This window comes from Tigriopus californicus, chromosome 12 (assembly GCF_007210705.1).
Source record: "Tigriopus californicus strain San Diego chromosome 12, Tcal_SD_v2.1, whole genome shotgun sequence".
NCBI classification, from domain to species: Eukaryota; Metazoa; Arthropoda; class Copepoda; order Harpacticoida; family Harpacticidae; genus Tigriopus; species Tigriopus californicus.
Window position 1 is genome coordinate 10,435,670 of NC_081451.1, and position 15,864 is coordinate 10,451,533.

The 15,864-nt window shown below is 37.4% G+C and overlaps 2 protein-coding genes across 3 annotated transcripts in view; one reads left to right on the forward strand and one right to left on the reverse strand.

Annotated features, from left to right (window-relative positions):
- The first annotated feature begins 647 nt into the window (after positions 1 to 647).
- On the forward strand, positions 648 to 6,165 carry LOC131891766 (uncharacterized). Of its 2 annotated transcripts, none has more exons than XM_059241420.1 (4): positions 648 to 826; positions 2,395 to 2,645; positions 5,098 to 5,268; positions 5,336 to 6,165. In XM_059241420.1, exons 1-4 carry the CDS (start codon positions 696 to 698, stop codon positions 6,079 to 6,081), a joined length of 1,299 nt encoding a protein of 432 aa, XP_059097403.1. In that variant the 5' UTR covers positions 648 to 695; the 3' UTR covers positions 6,082 to 6,165. The 2 variants fall into 2 exon arrangements, with proteins under 2 accessions (XP_059097403.1, XP_059097406.1); XM_059241423.1 differs by having other exon boundaries at positions 2,425 to 2,645.
- Positions 6,166 to 11,322: 5,157 nt separating this feature from the next.
- LOC131891609 (MFS-type transporter SLC18B1-like) overlaps positions 11,323 to 15,864 on the reverse strand; it is a 54,705-nt gene continuing 50,163 nt past the window's right edge. The window contains exons 7-8 of the mRNA XM_059241229.1: positions 11,739 to 11,988; positions 11,323 to 11,669 (exon numbers count right to left, since the gene is read on the reverse strand). Of these exons, the coding sequence (XP_059097212.1) occupies positions 11,464 to 11,669; positions 11,739 to 11,988 (456 nt within the window). The 3' untranslated portion in view covers positions 11,323 to 11,463. The remainder of the gene's footprint in view (positions 11,670 to 11,738; positions 11,989 to 15,864) is intronic.

Here is a 15,864-nt window from a genome sequence, read left to right on the forward strand (position 1 = left end):
GGTATTTGATAGTGCTTTCAAATATTTTTACATACCAGACGTATTCTGACCGTGAGCCAATATGTTAGTGTGATGACAGAACTGCACCCAAATATGGCCTTTTTTAGTTTTGTAACCAAAAATGCCTCGATTATTGAAACTGGATCATGGAGTGAGCTGCCCGTGATGTTTATTTAAATCATCCCTCAACAAAATGCATTTTTCTTTGAATTTCCTTCACTTTAAATGCCCAATTGGCCAATGCCATTTTGAAGGACAAGTTATAAGCAACATACAACCCTCCAAAATATGGACTTGCCAAAGGCAGTCATGTGGAGGGAGTGTGAAGTTAAACAAACCAATTATGTGGCACGGGGCTTTAAAATAGAAAATCTGACTCAAGGTTAAAAGTCACGTGTGCTTATTCAAAGTGAGTGCAATAAATATCAAAAAAAAATTGAACACCCTGTAGCGCACTGTTATATGTCTTGGCTCCAAAGTACACCCCAAACCGACAGGCACCCAAATGTTGAATGCCATGAGTAATTAGCAATTCTTACATAGCGTGTCTTCGCAAAAAAAGTAAACTTACGTAGACCAAAAACAAGAGTGAAATATTATAAAAGAACACAAATTCACACATTGGCGCTTCAAGGCTGTTACAGATAAGACGCAACTTTTTGCTAAAGCGAGATAAATCTGGACATTTTCCAAGGATGTGGCTTCATGTATTGGTACTAATATTCTGCATTCACAGGATCGGCCCAACTTCCTTAGAGTTTTGGTTAACGGCGTTAGACACAACTATTTGCAACACTACTACGGTTGTCTCTCCGCATATCTACGGGTAATTGATTTTTAAACACTTACTCAACTTATTTCATTCAAAAAGAGAAAATTGAAGCATTGACATATTTGTACGAATTATGTCATGTTCGATTCTTTCGTTCGGAACAATGACGATTTGCGAGGATTGCATTTCAAATTCTTTGAAGTCAAAAGCCCTCGAAATTGTGTCTTAACTTGGGCCCCCAAATTAATTGCTAAAACCATGCAGGTTTCTAGATCGAATTTGGTTCCTCTGGGTGCTTAACTTTTGTCATCTCTCAAGGTGACGAGACCCCGGCTAAAGTAAAAATACTTTTGTATTTTCTCTTTTGTGTGTAAGGTATTGAGATTCTACTTCCATTTTTAGGAAAAGTTTGAACTTTTGCCGAAAAGGCAAGCAGGAATTATGTGAGAATTAGAGAACAATTGCTATATTGCAACAAATCAAGAGGATTGGAAGATGTATTGTAAAAGATATTCAAATACTACATTCTGCATTATCCCAAAGTATCCATGAGCTATTTCCTCAACCAGAATTCAGAATCAATTGTATTGAATGTCAAGTTTAACGCCTTCAGCCCTCCTACACAATGCTCTTTAAACTCATTTGGATGCTTCATAATCATAGAATAATATATCTTAAGAGATCTAACACCTGTTTTATTGGACTAGTTTGGATGCTTTTGCGAAAAAAACCAAATTTATTGGAGTCTAAAGTTCAGATTGAAATCTAGTGTACTGTACTTTGATATTACTCTGTGCCCATTAAATAATGCCTACCTTTCGTGCAAACTTCCTAAAAAGTAGAAATCTAAACTTTACTAAACTATAGCTCATTCCTTTTCCACCAATGCCTGATGGTCTTATCAAATGTGTGGATTAAGACAAAATTATTATCAATTGTCCATCCCAAATATTCTGATATGTTAACATTTATGAACATGTTCCTTTATGGCTTATTCCTTACATTTATTTTATATTCAGTGTAAGATACTCATCAATTAGTCAAATGATTCTTGTTTATCTTCTATCTATGCATGTTTTTGAGCCAGTTTTGTGCAATATTTTACTGATTTGAAAGACAATTTGACTGTTTTCTTATAAATTTGATGCTCATGGGTATTTCATTTATTCTTTTGATTTTCAAAATTAATTCAGAAATATTTACAATATGAAGGGAGTTGTACATCAAAGAGATCATTATTTGATTAAACACACTAAAAGAACTATGCTGCATGGATAATCTTGTTTTATTGATACTAGAGTTACTGTTTTAATTCAACGCAGTGGCCTAAGTTGGCGGTCAGGGGAAAGCCGTGTCGTTTCCTCTCTTTAGAGTCCTTGCTAGACCGACACTTGTTTCATTTTTCTAGGTAATACTAAGTCTCGTATCTTGATTTCGTTAGACTTGATTCGAGCGTTACAGATATTTTGAATTATTTACTCATTTTCCTAGATAAAGCAGCTTTTTTTGTTCGTAAAACGAATCAGTATATTTTTCTTAAGAGAAAATATTGATTTGGGCCAAAATATTTCCGTCACAATGCTTGTCTTCAAACAATGTATCAGTTTTCATTTTGCATGCAGGGTTTGCTTTAAAAAACAACCAATTGTCAGCCCAATGAATTTAGCCGCTGGTCTTCAATTATGCATGGCTGAACCGTCACATTGTGATGGCTTGTTTTGGGACTTTACTGCTGCCGAATATCACGCGTTTGATCTCACTGGGGCAATACAATGTTATGGGAAATTCTATGCAGGAAACTCTCAAGCTCTGTCAGAGCAAGGGCAACCAAAGCTATGGATCAAGAGGAGTCTCATTCAATCCCAGGGTCACGGTAAGACGTTGTTTTGTTGACGGCTTAGGGTACAGGGTGGCGGAAAACATATGGAACTTCCAATTACCACCCGTAAATCCCTCTCTCAGGCAGCTTTACCATTTTTTAACTCTCCATTTTTTCATTGTTTGTTCACTTTTGCAAGGTCTTTTATGAGGAAGATCAAAAGTTTAAGGCTAAGATTAGGTGTAATTGTAACCAGTAGAAAGATTTTGGTTCTTGAAATGATGGATTTTCTAACGTTAGGTTAGGCACAATGCAATGTGAAAATAGCTCGCTTGGAAAACTGAGCAACAAAATGTTGTAATGAAATATATATGAATAGACGAATTATAACCTCTCATTTTAATAGTACTGGGGATTTCATTCCCTGTAGTGGTTAGAAAAGCCAGTGAAAAAAAATTGCATCGGTAATTGGCTGTTTTAAATAAAGTCCAGAAGTTTGAAGGGCACGTTGAATTTGAGCATTTTGTCAAGGGGGAGAATAAAGATAAACATCACAGCCAACCTCCACCGGGTGTCGATTGAATTGCAATAAACGTTTTCAAATTGGCGTCATCAAATTCTGAAGCTATCGCCATCTACCGTTTAAAGAGCCGGTTTCTTGAAATGTGGTTCATTTAAGACTACAAATTTGGCATGATTTCGAAGGAATTTGGCAGTCAATTTCATTCAGCGTTATTAAGAAATGGTTAAAATACCATATGATTTCACTTGTTTAAGCATTGGACCTTTGGCATTGGTGTCTTTATCAAATTGATGGATTTTCTCGGATTTATGTACTGATTCAGACATGAGAGTCATCAGGGGGAGTTGGCGTGCAGAAAAAAGGCAGAGTAGACATCCTGCTTTTTTTTGTCTTCTTTCCTCTTTGAATGCCCTCCCTGACTTGTCTCTTTAGATTTAATCTGCCATTATCTGTAATTCAGAGCATGGCTTTTAGATGTCGTGACAATAACAGTATCAGAAGAGTGCCAAAGCAGTCAGATTATTGTGATTCTTTTCACCTTGGAGCCATATTTTTGCCAGCTTGTTGAAGCAAACAGTTTTCTCATATTGAGCCAAGATATTAGCTCAGTAACATAGCTGTTCCAAATATGACATGTTTTTATTATTGTTTTATAAATTACTTAATGGCTGAAAATTCAATTGGATTGGGCTGCGCCATAGAAAATCAAGTAACTATAATGCTTAAGCTCAACAGGAACTGTACTGGATGAGCATGTTTTCAGGTCCACTGACGTTGGGTGGGAGGGGTCAGTGACATTTCGGAAATCTTGCTATAATAGACAAGTTGTGTTGTTCCTATGAAACGTTCTTGATTCTTGTTTTCTTTCGATTTCTTTTGAGTCTTACATATGAGTCCATGTAAATTTTTATACAAAGAAAGAGTGGTAGAATAATACAAGCATGCTTGTTTGGGCATAACACATGTAACATGTCAAAAAAGATTCAGACATACAGAGCAAATCACATTTTCTATTGATTGCCCTTGTTTAGCAACGCATCTTGAAAGTGCAACAAAATGTAATCCAAATTGCAACGCAATGATGAGGCATTTGGAATTTTGTTTCAAACTCCCAACAATGTGCACAACAAGATTGCACCTAAACGTAATCAAGGTAATTCTAACACCATTGGAGGTCTGCCTGTTGAATCAAGCTTGTTCCTTGGGTTTCAATTGATTGTTTCCATCAGTTCGATGAAAATTGCAAATTGAGCCCCATCAAAACTCCCTTAACGTTTTGTTCTCACAAAGTGGTCAGACAACTTGCTAAAACCAGTTTTGCAAAGTTTGCCCAAAGAAGAAGCAACTCCTAGCAAGTGCGATGAGAGCTAGTTAGGCAGACTAGTTTGCAGAGCAAATGAATGTCAGCTGACCGGCTGCTAGGGTATAGTTTCTGATAGTAGAGGCGCTGCTTTCCATCAGCTAAAGTTGCTCTGTCCACTGGTTACCGATTCAGCTGCAATAAAAAACGCAATAAACTTGATTTTTACCCTTCTGTGTCTTCTGTGGTTTGCCAGAGGAGTGTATTTGCTTGGCGAAGAGTCGTATTAAGGGTTCTACTCAGAATTGAATCAACGATTCAAATTAGAATCATAATTGTCCTAAGTATCTTGACTATGAATAGAATAATTTGCCCACCAACGACAGCTGAGATGAAAATATGCAATCGGAGCGCCCTTGATCAATCTATTTATGGAGTTATCTGTTGAGTGCGCTTTAGCTGTGCTGTTTATCTAAACTCTCCCTCCACAAAATGCCTAAAGTCAGGGAGCCGTACTACGTTTTTTGTGAAATTCCTTTTCTTTTCATGAAGAATTAATGTCAGCAAGATGCTGCATGGGATTCTCTTGCACAATTAGCAATTTTCGACCAATTTACGAATACAAAAGCAAGACTCAGTTAACTGATCCTTACTAATGTGCTAGGTTTGATTTTTGTTTCTAGAATACTTCATAGCCTTGCCAAATGCTGGAGCAGCCCATGGACTCACAAATCGGGCAGCACCTATCATGGGCATTCCACAGATTACAGTCCTTTTAGACGCTTTTGTACCCTACCAAAATGGAGTCTTAGGCTGCCACTTGCAAGATGGATATTGCCATTTTCTAGACTTAAGTAAGCTCCCTCAGGTTGGCGAGTGGCACCTAACGCGCGTTATTCAACTTCTTGATCTCAACCCTAGGCTTAAAAACATGGACAGCTTTTGAGAGCTTCAGCCCAGGTTCCCATTTGAAAGGCAGATTGGCGCAGATCTATGGTCACCCTATAGTTATTGGAGGCTATAGCTCCATCTCGTCTTCTTTACCTCTAAAGCTAACCGACTCAGTTCAGATCTATGATCCTAAAGACCAGACTTGGAAAGATGCCCCCAGAATGATCAAAGCCAGGGGGATGTTTACTTGCCACAATTTGGATTTTGAGAGCATTATTGTCATTGGTGGATACATTGACGACTCTCCAGGACAGACTGACCAAGTGGAGCGTTGGACATTTGGCCAATCATTTTGGGTGGCATTGAACCCCTTGCCCCAAGCAATCGGCCCTCACCAAAGCGTTGTAACAGGTTGGCCTGATGGTCGCAAGGGGATATTAATTTTAGGCGGGCGTGGTGGCTCCCCCGATCCTTCAGCTTTAAAGAACTGGGCGTTTTTCTTGGATTTTCAAAGCATGTCATGGGAGGATGCACCCTCTCAGTATTTGCCCGAGGCAATGGATTTTGGTGAACTGTATTACTTGAGGAACATGTTATATTCAATTCCAATGTTCCAACCCACCGATGATGGATCTTCATCCCCCGGAACAGTCATCCTGACCAAGGATATGTCGGTGTTCAACTCAACTTGGGTTGAAAGTGATGTGGATATACCCGCGGGCACTCAAAATATTTTCATATTGGGCGCTCAGCAAGTTATCATAACTCAAAATTGAAGTTCTTGAGTTGTTCGATGGATGATTTATGTCATAAAATGGAAGCGAGATACGCACTTTAACTAAAAGAAGTCCTTGTAAAGTCACGAGTATGGAAGAGGAGCTGTTTGCGTTGTAATTAAGGCGTCAAAATTCTGGTAAAACGGGTCATTTAAACACGCATAATTCAAGAGGTACTAAAAAGAGCAATTATTCATTATTGCTTTTGTTGTTTACCATTGTTAGGACTATGGCAAAAAAATTGAGAGCCAGATAATCCCTTTTAAAGTTTAATTGAAAGCCCGAAATTTTTGTTCACAAGAAAACAATTTTTCCAACGAAAAAATTTAAGCCTGTTTAAAAGTAGAAAAGACAACATGAGACTAATTTTGCAAAGGCGTGAATCAATTACCAAAGGTTTCAATATATTTCATTATTTCAAAAAGCCCGTGAAGCTTTCTCCAGTCTTGGAACCCCAAATTAATTCCCTAAACCATACAGGTCTCTAGATCAAATTTGATTCCTCTGGGGGCTTTATTTTAGCTATCTCTCAGGGTGAAGAGACCTTGGCTGAAATGTAATGCCAAATATTGAGGTTCTATTTGAATATTTAGGAAAATTTGAGACTTTGCCGAAAGGTTAAGCAGGAATAATGTGAGAATTAGAGAACTACTACTTTATTGCGACAAACCAAGAAGATTAGGGCCAATGCAATATTTAAAGAATGGGCAAAAGATATCTTTTACAATGCATCTTCAAAGGTATCCATGAGCTTTTTCTCTACCAGATTTTAGAGTGAATTGAAGTGAATGTCGAGGTTTACATTTTTGAACTCTCCAAAAATTCAGGCTAGTCAAAACAATGCAGTACTTGCCTCTCTTATGGGTTCCTTCAATGTTCCATTTGCCCCCCCCCCAAAAAAAACACACGCACGCAAGAAAATAAACATCAAAATTAGACGTTGGGAGAAAAAAACAATTTCAAATAAAAACCTTCAACAAAATTGAAACAAAATGAAAATTTTCCGATCCAAAACCAGTGCATGGCAATAGGGGACAGTTGGATTACAAAAGAGGTAAATGAGTAGGGATGTAAAAAAATGTGCAAGTAATTTTTTGGAATTTGTTTGTGTTTTAGTTTTATAAATTCTGATGTGCTTCTTCTTATTTGCATCTTTTGCATTATCTACAATTTTTGCCCAAATAAGAATGAAAATTGTCATTTTGACCCTTTTCAAGACCAAAAGTACATGCTCACAAAATCCAGGCAAGTTGTTCATCACAATCTGGCTGTTTTCCCAAAACAAAAACAAACCATAACTAGCAGAGGCTTTGTTGTAAGAGTAAAAAAAAAATCGTGAGTCAGCTACTACACCCAGTGAAACCTACATTAAGTCATCAGCGTCTATTTTCTTTCGCAAATTAGCCATGTGTCACCTGTCCCGCGGAGTTACATTTTTGGAAATGCTTGTGCACTTTTTGCAGTTAGCAACTTTCTGTTATCCTGTTACTTAAGCAATCTCGAAAAAATTGTGCTTACTTAATTTTAGAGCTTGACAATACACCCCACTGATTTTGGGCGTATATGCTGAAAATGATATTTTGCGTGTTATACGCTTGATCGAGTTGCAAATATTCAAAATATGATGACACTCAATGCTATAAATGATCACGGGTGTCGAATTTGTTCAATATCAAACGATCATAGCTAAGACATGAACACACTTAAGAACCAAGCAAAGGCGCATGATACTAAATAATCTAATGAAGGGTAAATGAAATTTGCATTCAAAGTTGATTCCTGTTTACGATAATGCTATACTCCAAGGGTAATTTTAACCCAATGTTTGCTCAAAATCTGGTAAAATGACGAAAGAGATCAAATATAACTTTCCCAGCTCCATCAGGCCAGGTTAGAAATTTAAAACATGGCTAACCTTCAAAGCTAGGGAAACAAGGTGTTTCTTGACAGGGAAACTTGATACCTGGTAGCATGAAAAGGTACATATATTTTTACGGCGTGGTCATATTTGAATACGCGATTTTGAGAAATATTTTTTTTTGTGCCTCAGTTAATCCGTGGATAGTTCAGCTATCGCTAAATTGCATTCGCAAAAGTAATGAATTCTTTTGGTCTAATTCGATCAGAACAAAGATGTTCACGGCGGTTATAATTTCTGCTGAAGTGTTTGCTCACATGCCAAGACATTTAACTATGTTTTTCTCTGTACGAGAAACAAAAAGAACAACTTGTGTAAAAAAAAACATGCTTTTAAGGAGTTTGGATGAGTGTGTGAAATCGCTTAAAGTACATTAAAACGCATCATTGTAAAAAACGCCGTCAATCAGCATTAAAAGCACTTTCAGTTTTGTATTGATGTGAAATTTCAAAAACATCTCTTGAGCAGTTACTTACTTATTTCAACTTAGAGGATCGAAAACTGGCCTAACTAAACTTCAAGTTATTCCCAAGTCAAATAGGTTACTTTTTTAATGACATGACACGAAATACGTAATATTTTTTCATTTTCTTTAAGATTTCTTTTACATCTAAAATCAATAAAAATGGTCGCTGAAAACTTACAACGGCTGTAAAATTGACTATCTTTCGTACTTAAGCACCAAAGGCTGCATTTTCTTATGATGTTCCCAAAACATTTTAACGATACATAAGACTGTAATTTTCATCTTCATCACTTATTGAAATAATGAATTTAGATGCACTAGAGACAACTAGAATTTTCAACGTTATACATAAATATGAAAATATTCACCGTTATTATAATTTTGTCAAAATTCAAGATTAGGATTGATTAAGGTTGCAATTGACATGTATGGCAGAACAAATGTAAAAAATGACATTACGTATGTTTTAAGAGATATTGCAAACTATTTTCAGGTTTTTCTACCTGCTTCAAAGAAGTGAATTATTTTTACTGATTTTGTGGGGATAGAAAAAGCATGTAATAATCCTTGGCAATTGCTTTACGATATAACAGAAGCATTTTGTAGACAAACTTGATGTAATGCAATCTTTGAAAGCGTAATGTCGTATCCCTTACCCAATAGATCTTGATAAAAGTTTAATTTGAAAACGCAACTAAGATTCTTACAGGTTCTAAGTAAATTGACATGCTAAACATATTGATATTTAAAGTCAAGTTGAGCGTTTAGTCACAGATCAAGATGCTTTAGAGGCTATAAGGGACTTCAGGTTTTCAAGTTCTCCTGGTCCTGATGGTGTGACATCTCAGTTTCTGATGAGATGCTCACAGGTTCTTGCTTCTATTTTCTTGATATTCATGAAGTTCCTCCTCCTAGCCAGCAAGGGTTCCGAGCACATTTTAGCACGGTTACCCAACTGATTGAGCATTTAGAGCAGGTCATTGAGGGACTGGAAAGGCATGAGTCGGTTGATGTTGTCTATCTTGATTTTGGCAAGGCCTTTGATAAAGTAGATCATGGCTTTTTGTTGAATATACTTCATGACATTGGGATCCAAGGCAAGGTTCTCAATTGGATAAGAAGCTTCATTCCTGATAGGAAGCAATTGGTTAAGGTTGAGGGATTCCTTAGTGACCTACATGATGTCAAGTCAGGTGTTCCCAGGACTCCATCATAGAGCCCCTCCTTTTTATAATATTCGTTGCCCTGCTTCAAAAGCTTAGTATTACTGCCAGTCTCTCTTCTTATTTCTGACCATACACAGTTAGTTTCTGGTAGGAAAGGCCAAAATTGCACTAGCCTTGCAAAGGAACTGGAAAAAATCTATTCTTGGGTTACTGAGAGTAATATGGCCCTGAACGGAATGAAATTCACCACAATGACCTTCTGGTCCACTCCTCTGAACACTCCTGTCTTAGATAATGGAGGTAAAGATATTGATCAGGTCTCATCTTTGAAAGATTTAGGTGTAGTCCTCCAAAATAATAGAAAGTTCGATGAGTATGTCCACTTAAAGGTGGGTAAAGCTTTTCAAATGTGTGGTTAGATATATCGCACGTTTAAGTCTAGAGATAGCATCACGATGCTAACTTTGTACAAGTCGATTGTCCAGCCACATCTTGAACATGCCTCACCCATTTGGGCTTCAATAAGTTCAGCAGGTTTGCAAAAGGTCGAACAAGTCCAAAGATGTGCTTCACTAGGAACATCACAGGATTGAGAGAGCTCTCATATTGGGAGAGGCTAAAAAAGTTGGGTCTGTAGAGTGTTCAGAGAAGGTGCGAAAGGTATCTGATATTGAACGTTTTCAAAAGCATTCATGAGCTTTGTCCCAACCCAGGATTTAGGGTCAATTCTAGTGACCGTAGGGGCTTAATGTGCGTTTTGAGAGCACCTTCAAGTCCTCGAGAATCCAGGCTAATTGGAACTATGAAGTCCACTTCTTTTCTTTCCTGGGCTCTTTCATAGTTTAATTTGCTTCCCTCTGATATTCGTAGGGAATACGTAGGCCTTGTTGATCCGGTAGCATCTTTCAAGTCAGACTGGGACAATTTTTTAGATAGCATTCCAGATCAACCCTACATTCTAGTAGGACTAGCTCGGTCTGCCAACTCAAATTCGTTGATAGACCAAAGATCATATATAGATTGAAAGGTAATAAATAGACGAATTATAACCTTTCATTTTAATAGTACTGGGGATTACATTCCCTGTAGCGGTTACAAAAGCCAGTGAAAAAACAAACCAAAACAATAGCTGCGGTATTTTCTTGGATGATATCTTACTAAAATTGTGCCTTTTATGTTTTTGGATGTTTTGGGTACCACCGTGAGTTGAAAGCCTTTTTTGTTGTTTTTTTGTGGATATTTATTTTGTCAGATCCCATATTGGGTACCACCGTGAGCTGAAAGCCTTTTTTCTTGTTTTTTGTGGATATTTATTTTGTCAGATCCCATAAATCATGCCGTAAACATAATGAGGATAAAGATGTTTGTGAGCCAATGAGAGGAAAAATATGTTTTGGGGTCAAATAAAGGAACAAAATGTTTTTTTGTCAATGACAGGAAAAAATATGCTTTTGGGCCAATGAGAGAAAAAATATGTTTTTGGATCAATGTGAGCAAAAATATATTCTTGGGTCAATGAGAGAAAAGATGTGTTTTTTGCTCAATGAGGGGAAATAAATGTTTGGCAATATATGTCGTGCCTTTGAATTTTTTAGCGATTACTTGACCCTCAAAAAGATTTCTTTCCGAGCCCTGATGATGACTCTTCCACTAAGATCAATATCTGTAATCGGTTTATTTTGGCAGAGGCTCGAATCTGTTGCCTTTTGAGAGGATGCCCTATAAATTGGTGGTTGTTGATCAACTGGTTGCATGAATTGATTCGACACCGGGTCCCAATTACTAACGCACTGACCCAATAAGTTTCACATTGAAAACGCAAAAGGGACGAACTAAATTTCTTCATATTCCTCAATTTCTACGTCCTTTAATGGACGAACACCATCAAAAACAAGCTCAGCCACATCCACTATGGTCATCATAACATATAACGCCAGAAACACTATCGTTGATCCTCTAAAATCAAGATATTCCACTAAAAATCCTCCAGCAGTTGGTCCAGCAAAGTTTCCAAAGTAAAAAGACGTGGACCATAACCCTGAAACATAAATTTACCATTATCAATTCTACAAAAAAATCATATTAACCACCAACCATTCCATCGTACCTGACAATATTAGGTAAGTAGGCAGATCATCATTATAACCTCGTTTCATGGCTTCATTATGAGCTCTTGAGAAAGTAGACACCAAGCATAAAGTATAACTGAACCCAATCCAAGCCGCCATTCCAAATAACAAGTTTACAGAAGGTTCAATGGGGATCCAAGGGAGTGGACCCACAAACACGAAAGCCACAGCCATGCAGAGGTTGCCCAAAATGGAGACGAGGATGGGAGACTTGATGTGATCACAGGTCTGGAACGCAAGGACAGTGAGTAATAATGCAGTCATATTGCTCCAAAGACGAATGCTTCTTCAACACGTTTCAAATAAACTAACTGGCATAAAATGCATTGACTTAATCACGGACTTCTAGAGTTGTGGACTGTGAACAGAAGCCAAAACTTCATATCTCCTAACCGTTCATCTTTTTCCAAATAAGCACTTCATACGACCACAAGATCTGGTTGAATAAATGAACGCGGCCAAATTTGAGCCCAAATCCATGCTCGAGGAACTCAGGAGACATGGTCAAAGTTATGTACTAAACAATACATAATATTCCAATTATCGGCCTGGTCTTGGTCAGTTAGATAAGCTTTTGACAACATATCTTTGAAACGAACCACTTTACAAATAATCAATATAAAAATGACCTACCTTTAATTGAATAGAGCTACCTTTCTTATTGCATTGCTTTAATTCGAAAATTGAGTTGGAGTTGCTCTGACCAAGAGCAGGCCTATTTGGCGGGAAGCTCGTTCGCAGTCCATATGTCTAGAAGTCTGTGACTTAAAATTACGAATTTCTTACGAGTATTTGATTGGAAGGCTGTGGGGATAGGAGACTGTGTTGATTGGCAGTAATGGAGAAGTTTTGATGGCAACTAATGACAAGGATCTTGTTTCTGCTAAGCTAAACAATGTCAATGATATCAACCTTCAAAGAAAGGTTGATTCAAAAAGGTGTAAATCCTGTTTTCTTACAAATTCCACTGGAAATTTTGTAAGACAAGTCCAGGCTTGAGCTAGACCTATTTCTCCAACTTTGGAAATTGTGAAACGAAAGTTAATCGGTTTTGTTGATAATTGAAGCATTTTCTGGAGGTACATACATGTACTATAGGATAGCCCTGTACAGTGCTTTAAACTGAATAATGAATTTATATCTAATATCAGAACCATTTTTGGGACTCAAATCTAAAGTGCAAATTCATGGCTAATCTGAAGTCAAAGATCTCTTTATATTTCCCCCGGTCAGCAAAGCTGGTCATTGCATGAACAAAATTTCCAGTAGGTGTTACATGTTTGGAAAGAAAATACTTACATAACCGATGACTGGAGTGGTCATCATATAAAACAACCCCATGATCAGGAAGAAATAACCCACTTGATTTTGGGTTGCACCCGCTGCACTCAAATGCGGCTCAACCATTGCTTCAACGAACCCGTAACCCACAAAATTGGTCACGTTGTCCACATAAGGCATGAACAATTTTGGGTTCTAAATACAGAGAGTCGAAATAACACTCAGCCTTCAACCCGGGTTTTGGGTGGTATTTCTAAAACTTACTTTGGCCACGGCAGTCAGAGTTAAAGAGGGCTTGGATTTCGACGTTTCACTGATGAGCTTTTTGGATTCTGTTTCTTGGATATTGTCCACGTTTGGTATTACGAAAAATATTAGAATGGAAATGAGGAGACCAATGCCACCCGTGATTTCAAATGGAAGGAGAAAACCTCCAATTGTGTATAAATACGATCCTATGGCTGGCCCTAAAACAGAAGTCTTCGGTGAGTCGGAATGTGCGTTGGATAAAATCTAGCCGTCTTAAGGCATCCAAACTTGATCTGCTAAAAATTAGCTAATTGGACTCTGTTTTTAAGAATATTTCAAGAATGTACCTGTTTTACCAGCCCAACTTAAAATCAATTTTGATTTTCCACAGGTGTTTTTAAGAAAAGGGACATTGTCTTTCCGACATTACTTTTCGTCCCTTTTCATGGAATGGGGTGTGTAGGCGTATCATCACAAAATTTGAAAGGGATTAGCCCTAGGCGTATTGCTCAAAATTGGCTCACAAAGGTCCAAATCATTAGACCAACATGCAGTCTTCATAATGATGCAACCAAAAAACCGGTCCATACCCAAAGGTAAAAGGCGCAACAAGGATGTCTTCTTGTTCCTTCGGACGTCTGTTTTCAAGAAGTGTCCATGACCAATGATTGGCATTTCATCATTTGCCAATTGAAATGGGCATACAATTTGTGCCTCCCGAATTCATCACATTATTCAGAATGGACATTTTAGATAAAATATGAAATGATCGTGGAAAATAGAAATTTCAACTGAAACAGCAACTGCTTCATGGGACTCCGGAGAGGTGGTCAAAGTTATTACGATAAAAAGGGAATTCCATCAGCTTGGAGGAAACAAAACAAAAGTATTTATATACTCACAGTTGCTTCATTCAAAGTGAACCAACTTTGGAAACCTCTCATATTCTATGGATAGTCTTACCTATAGTATAGCCGAGGCCAAAGCACAGCCCCGTCCAAGACATGATTGACGCTACTTTGTCCGGCCACATCTTCATGAGTATACTTACAATGGCACCCCATGCAGCAGCGTTTGTTATCCCGTCGAGAGCTCTACAGGGCAATTCAAAACCATAATTATGTACGAGGGTTACCTAGGTCAGCAAGATATTTTATGTTATTGAGGAATTGCTTTCATTGCCCATGTTTGGTATTACGAAGTGTATTAGAATGGAATTGAGGAGACCAATGTCACCCGTGATTTCAAATCGAAGGACCACAAAATGTATGGGTATATGTGAAAACAATACTTCAAATGTGGCACATATTATAAATTTTGCAATCTTTTAAGCTGTAAGTTAGGGGTTAAAATGGGTAATTAACTTTTGACAGAAATGCCCAAAGATAGTTTGGCGTTTTTTCAGCTCAAAAAAATATGATACACTTTTTTGATATTTTGGGCTATTGAATGCCCAAAAATCTATTTTAGCAGATCTTTTAGACTGAAGCCTCATGGAAAAGAGTATTAAACACACCTATAGGACTGATCTTCTTTAGGGTCACTAGAAGCAATCATAAACCCAATTTGGAACAAAGCCAATGGATGCTTTTGAAAAAATTCAGTGTCAGATACCATTCATGCCTTCTGTAAACACGTGTACAATCCCAACTTTCTAGCCTTACCGAATGCGCGAACTATCTCCTTTCCTCAATGTTCTTGATGCACAAGTCACTTGAATTATCCTACCACGATAATGGCTAGGGACGGACAAATTGTGTAAAGAAAAATATGTTGTCACTAAAGACCACTTTTTTACACATTTGACCTTTTCACCTCAATTTGCACCTTTACTTTTTACTTTAATTTTGCTTTTTTGCACATTTGGCCTAAAACTGTTTACTTTGGTTGAAATCAAAACTTTTTTGCCTTAGAATTGGTTTCAAAGTTTGAAATCAAAGGCTGCCGCCAAGAAAAGACATGAAAAGCTCAATTTTGAACAATTAATGTCAAACATGAAATTGTGCTGGCCCAAAGTACTTCACTTTTGGTTGAGAAACAAGGGAGAACAAATGAGAAACAAGCCAGTTTCAAATCAAGAGACAAGCTAAGCAGGACACTAAGATATTTAAGAGCATTGAAGAATATCGATGGAGTCTAAAGGCGGCTTTACACTTCGGTGGAAACCACGATTGGATCCTGTTTGAGGATAGAAGTAAGACTAGATGGTGTTCAAAAAGCCCTTTTTAATTTCTAGTGCAATTTTCCTGCTCATCTGTACATCCGCCTTGGCCGTACAGTAAGACTAGATGGTGTTCAAAAAGCCCTTTTTAATTTCTAGTGCAATTTCCAAAGACATCTTGGCATTTTTCTGCATCAAAAAGTTATAGAGAACAACTTTAATTTTATTACTTTATGAAATTCTATCCCACATTAAAAAAAATTACATACCTAGAAACATTTAAAAAAGAATGAATTTTTGAAAAACCTAATCAATGTAAATTAGGATCACACTTAGTTAGCGTATAGGATTTAGTGGTCCAAATTTCATCCTTTTCAGCCCCAAAATGCCCCGGTTATATGTTATCTTAATTT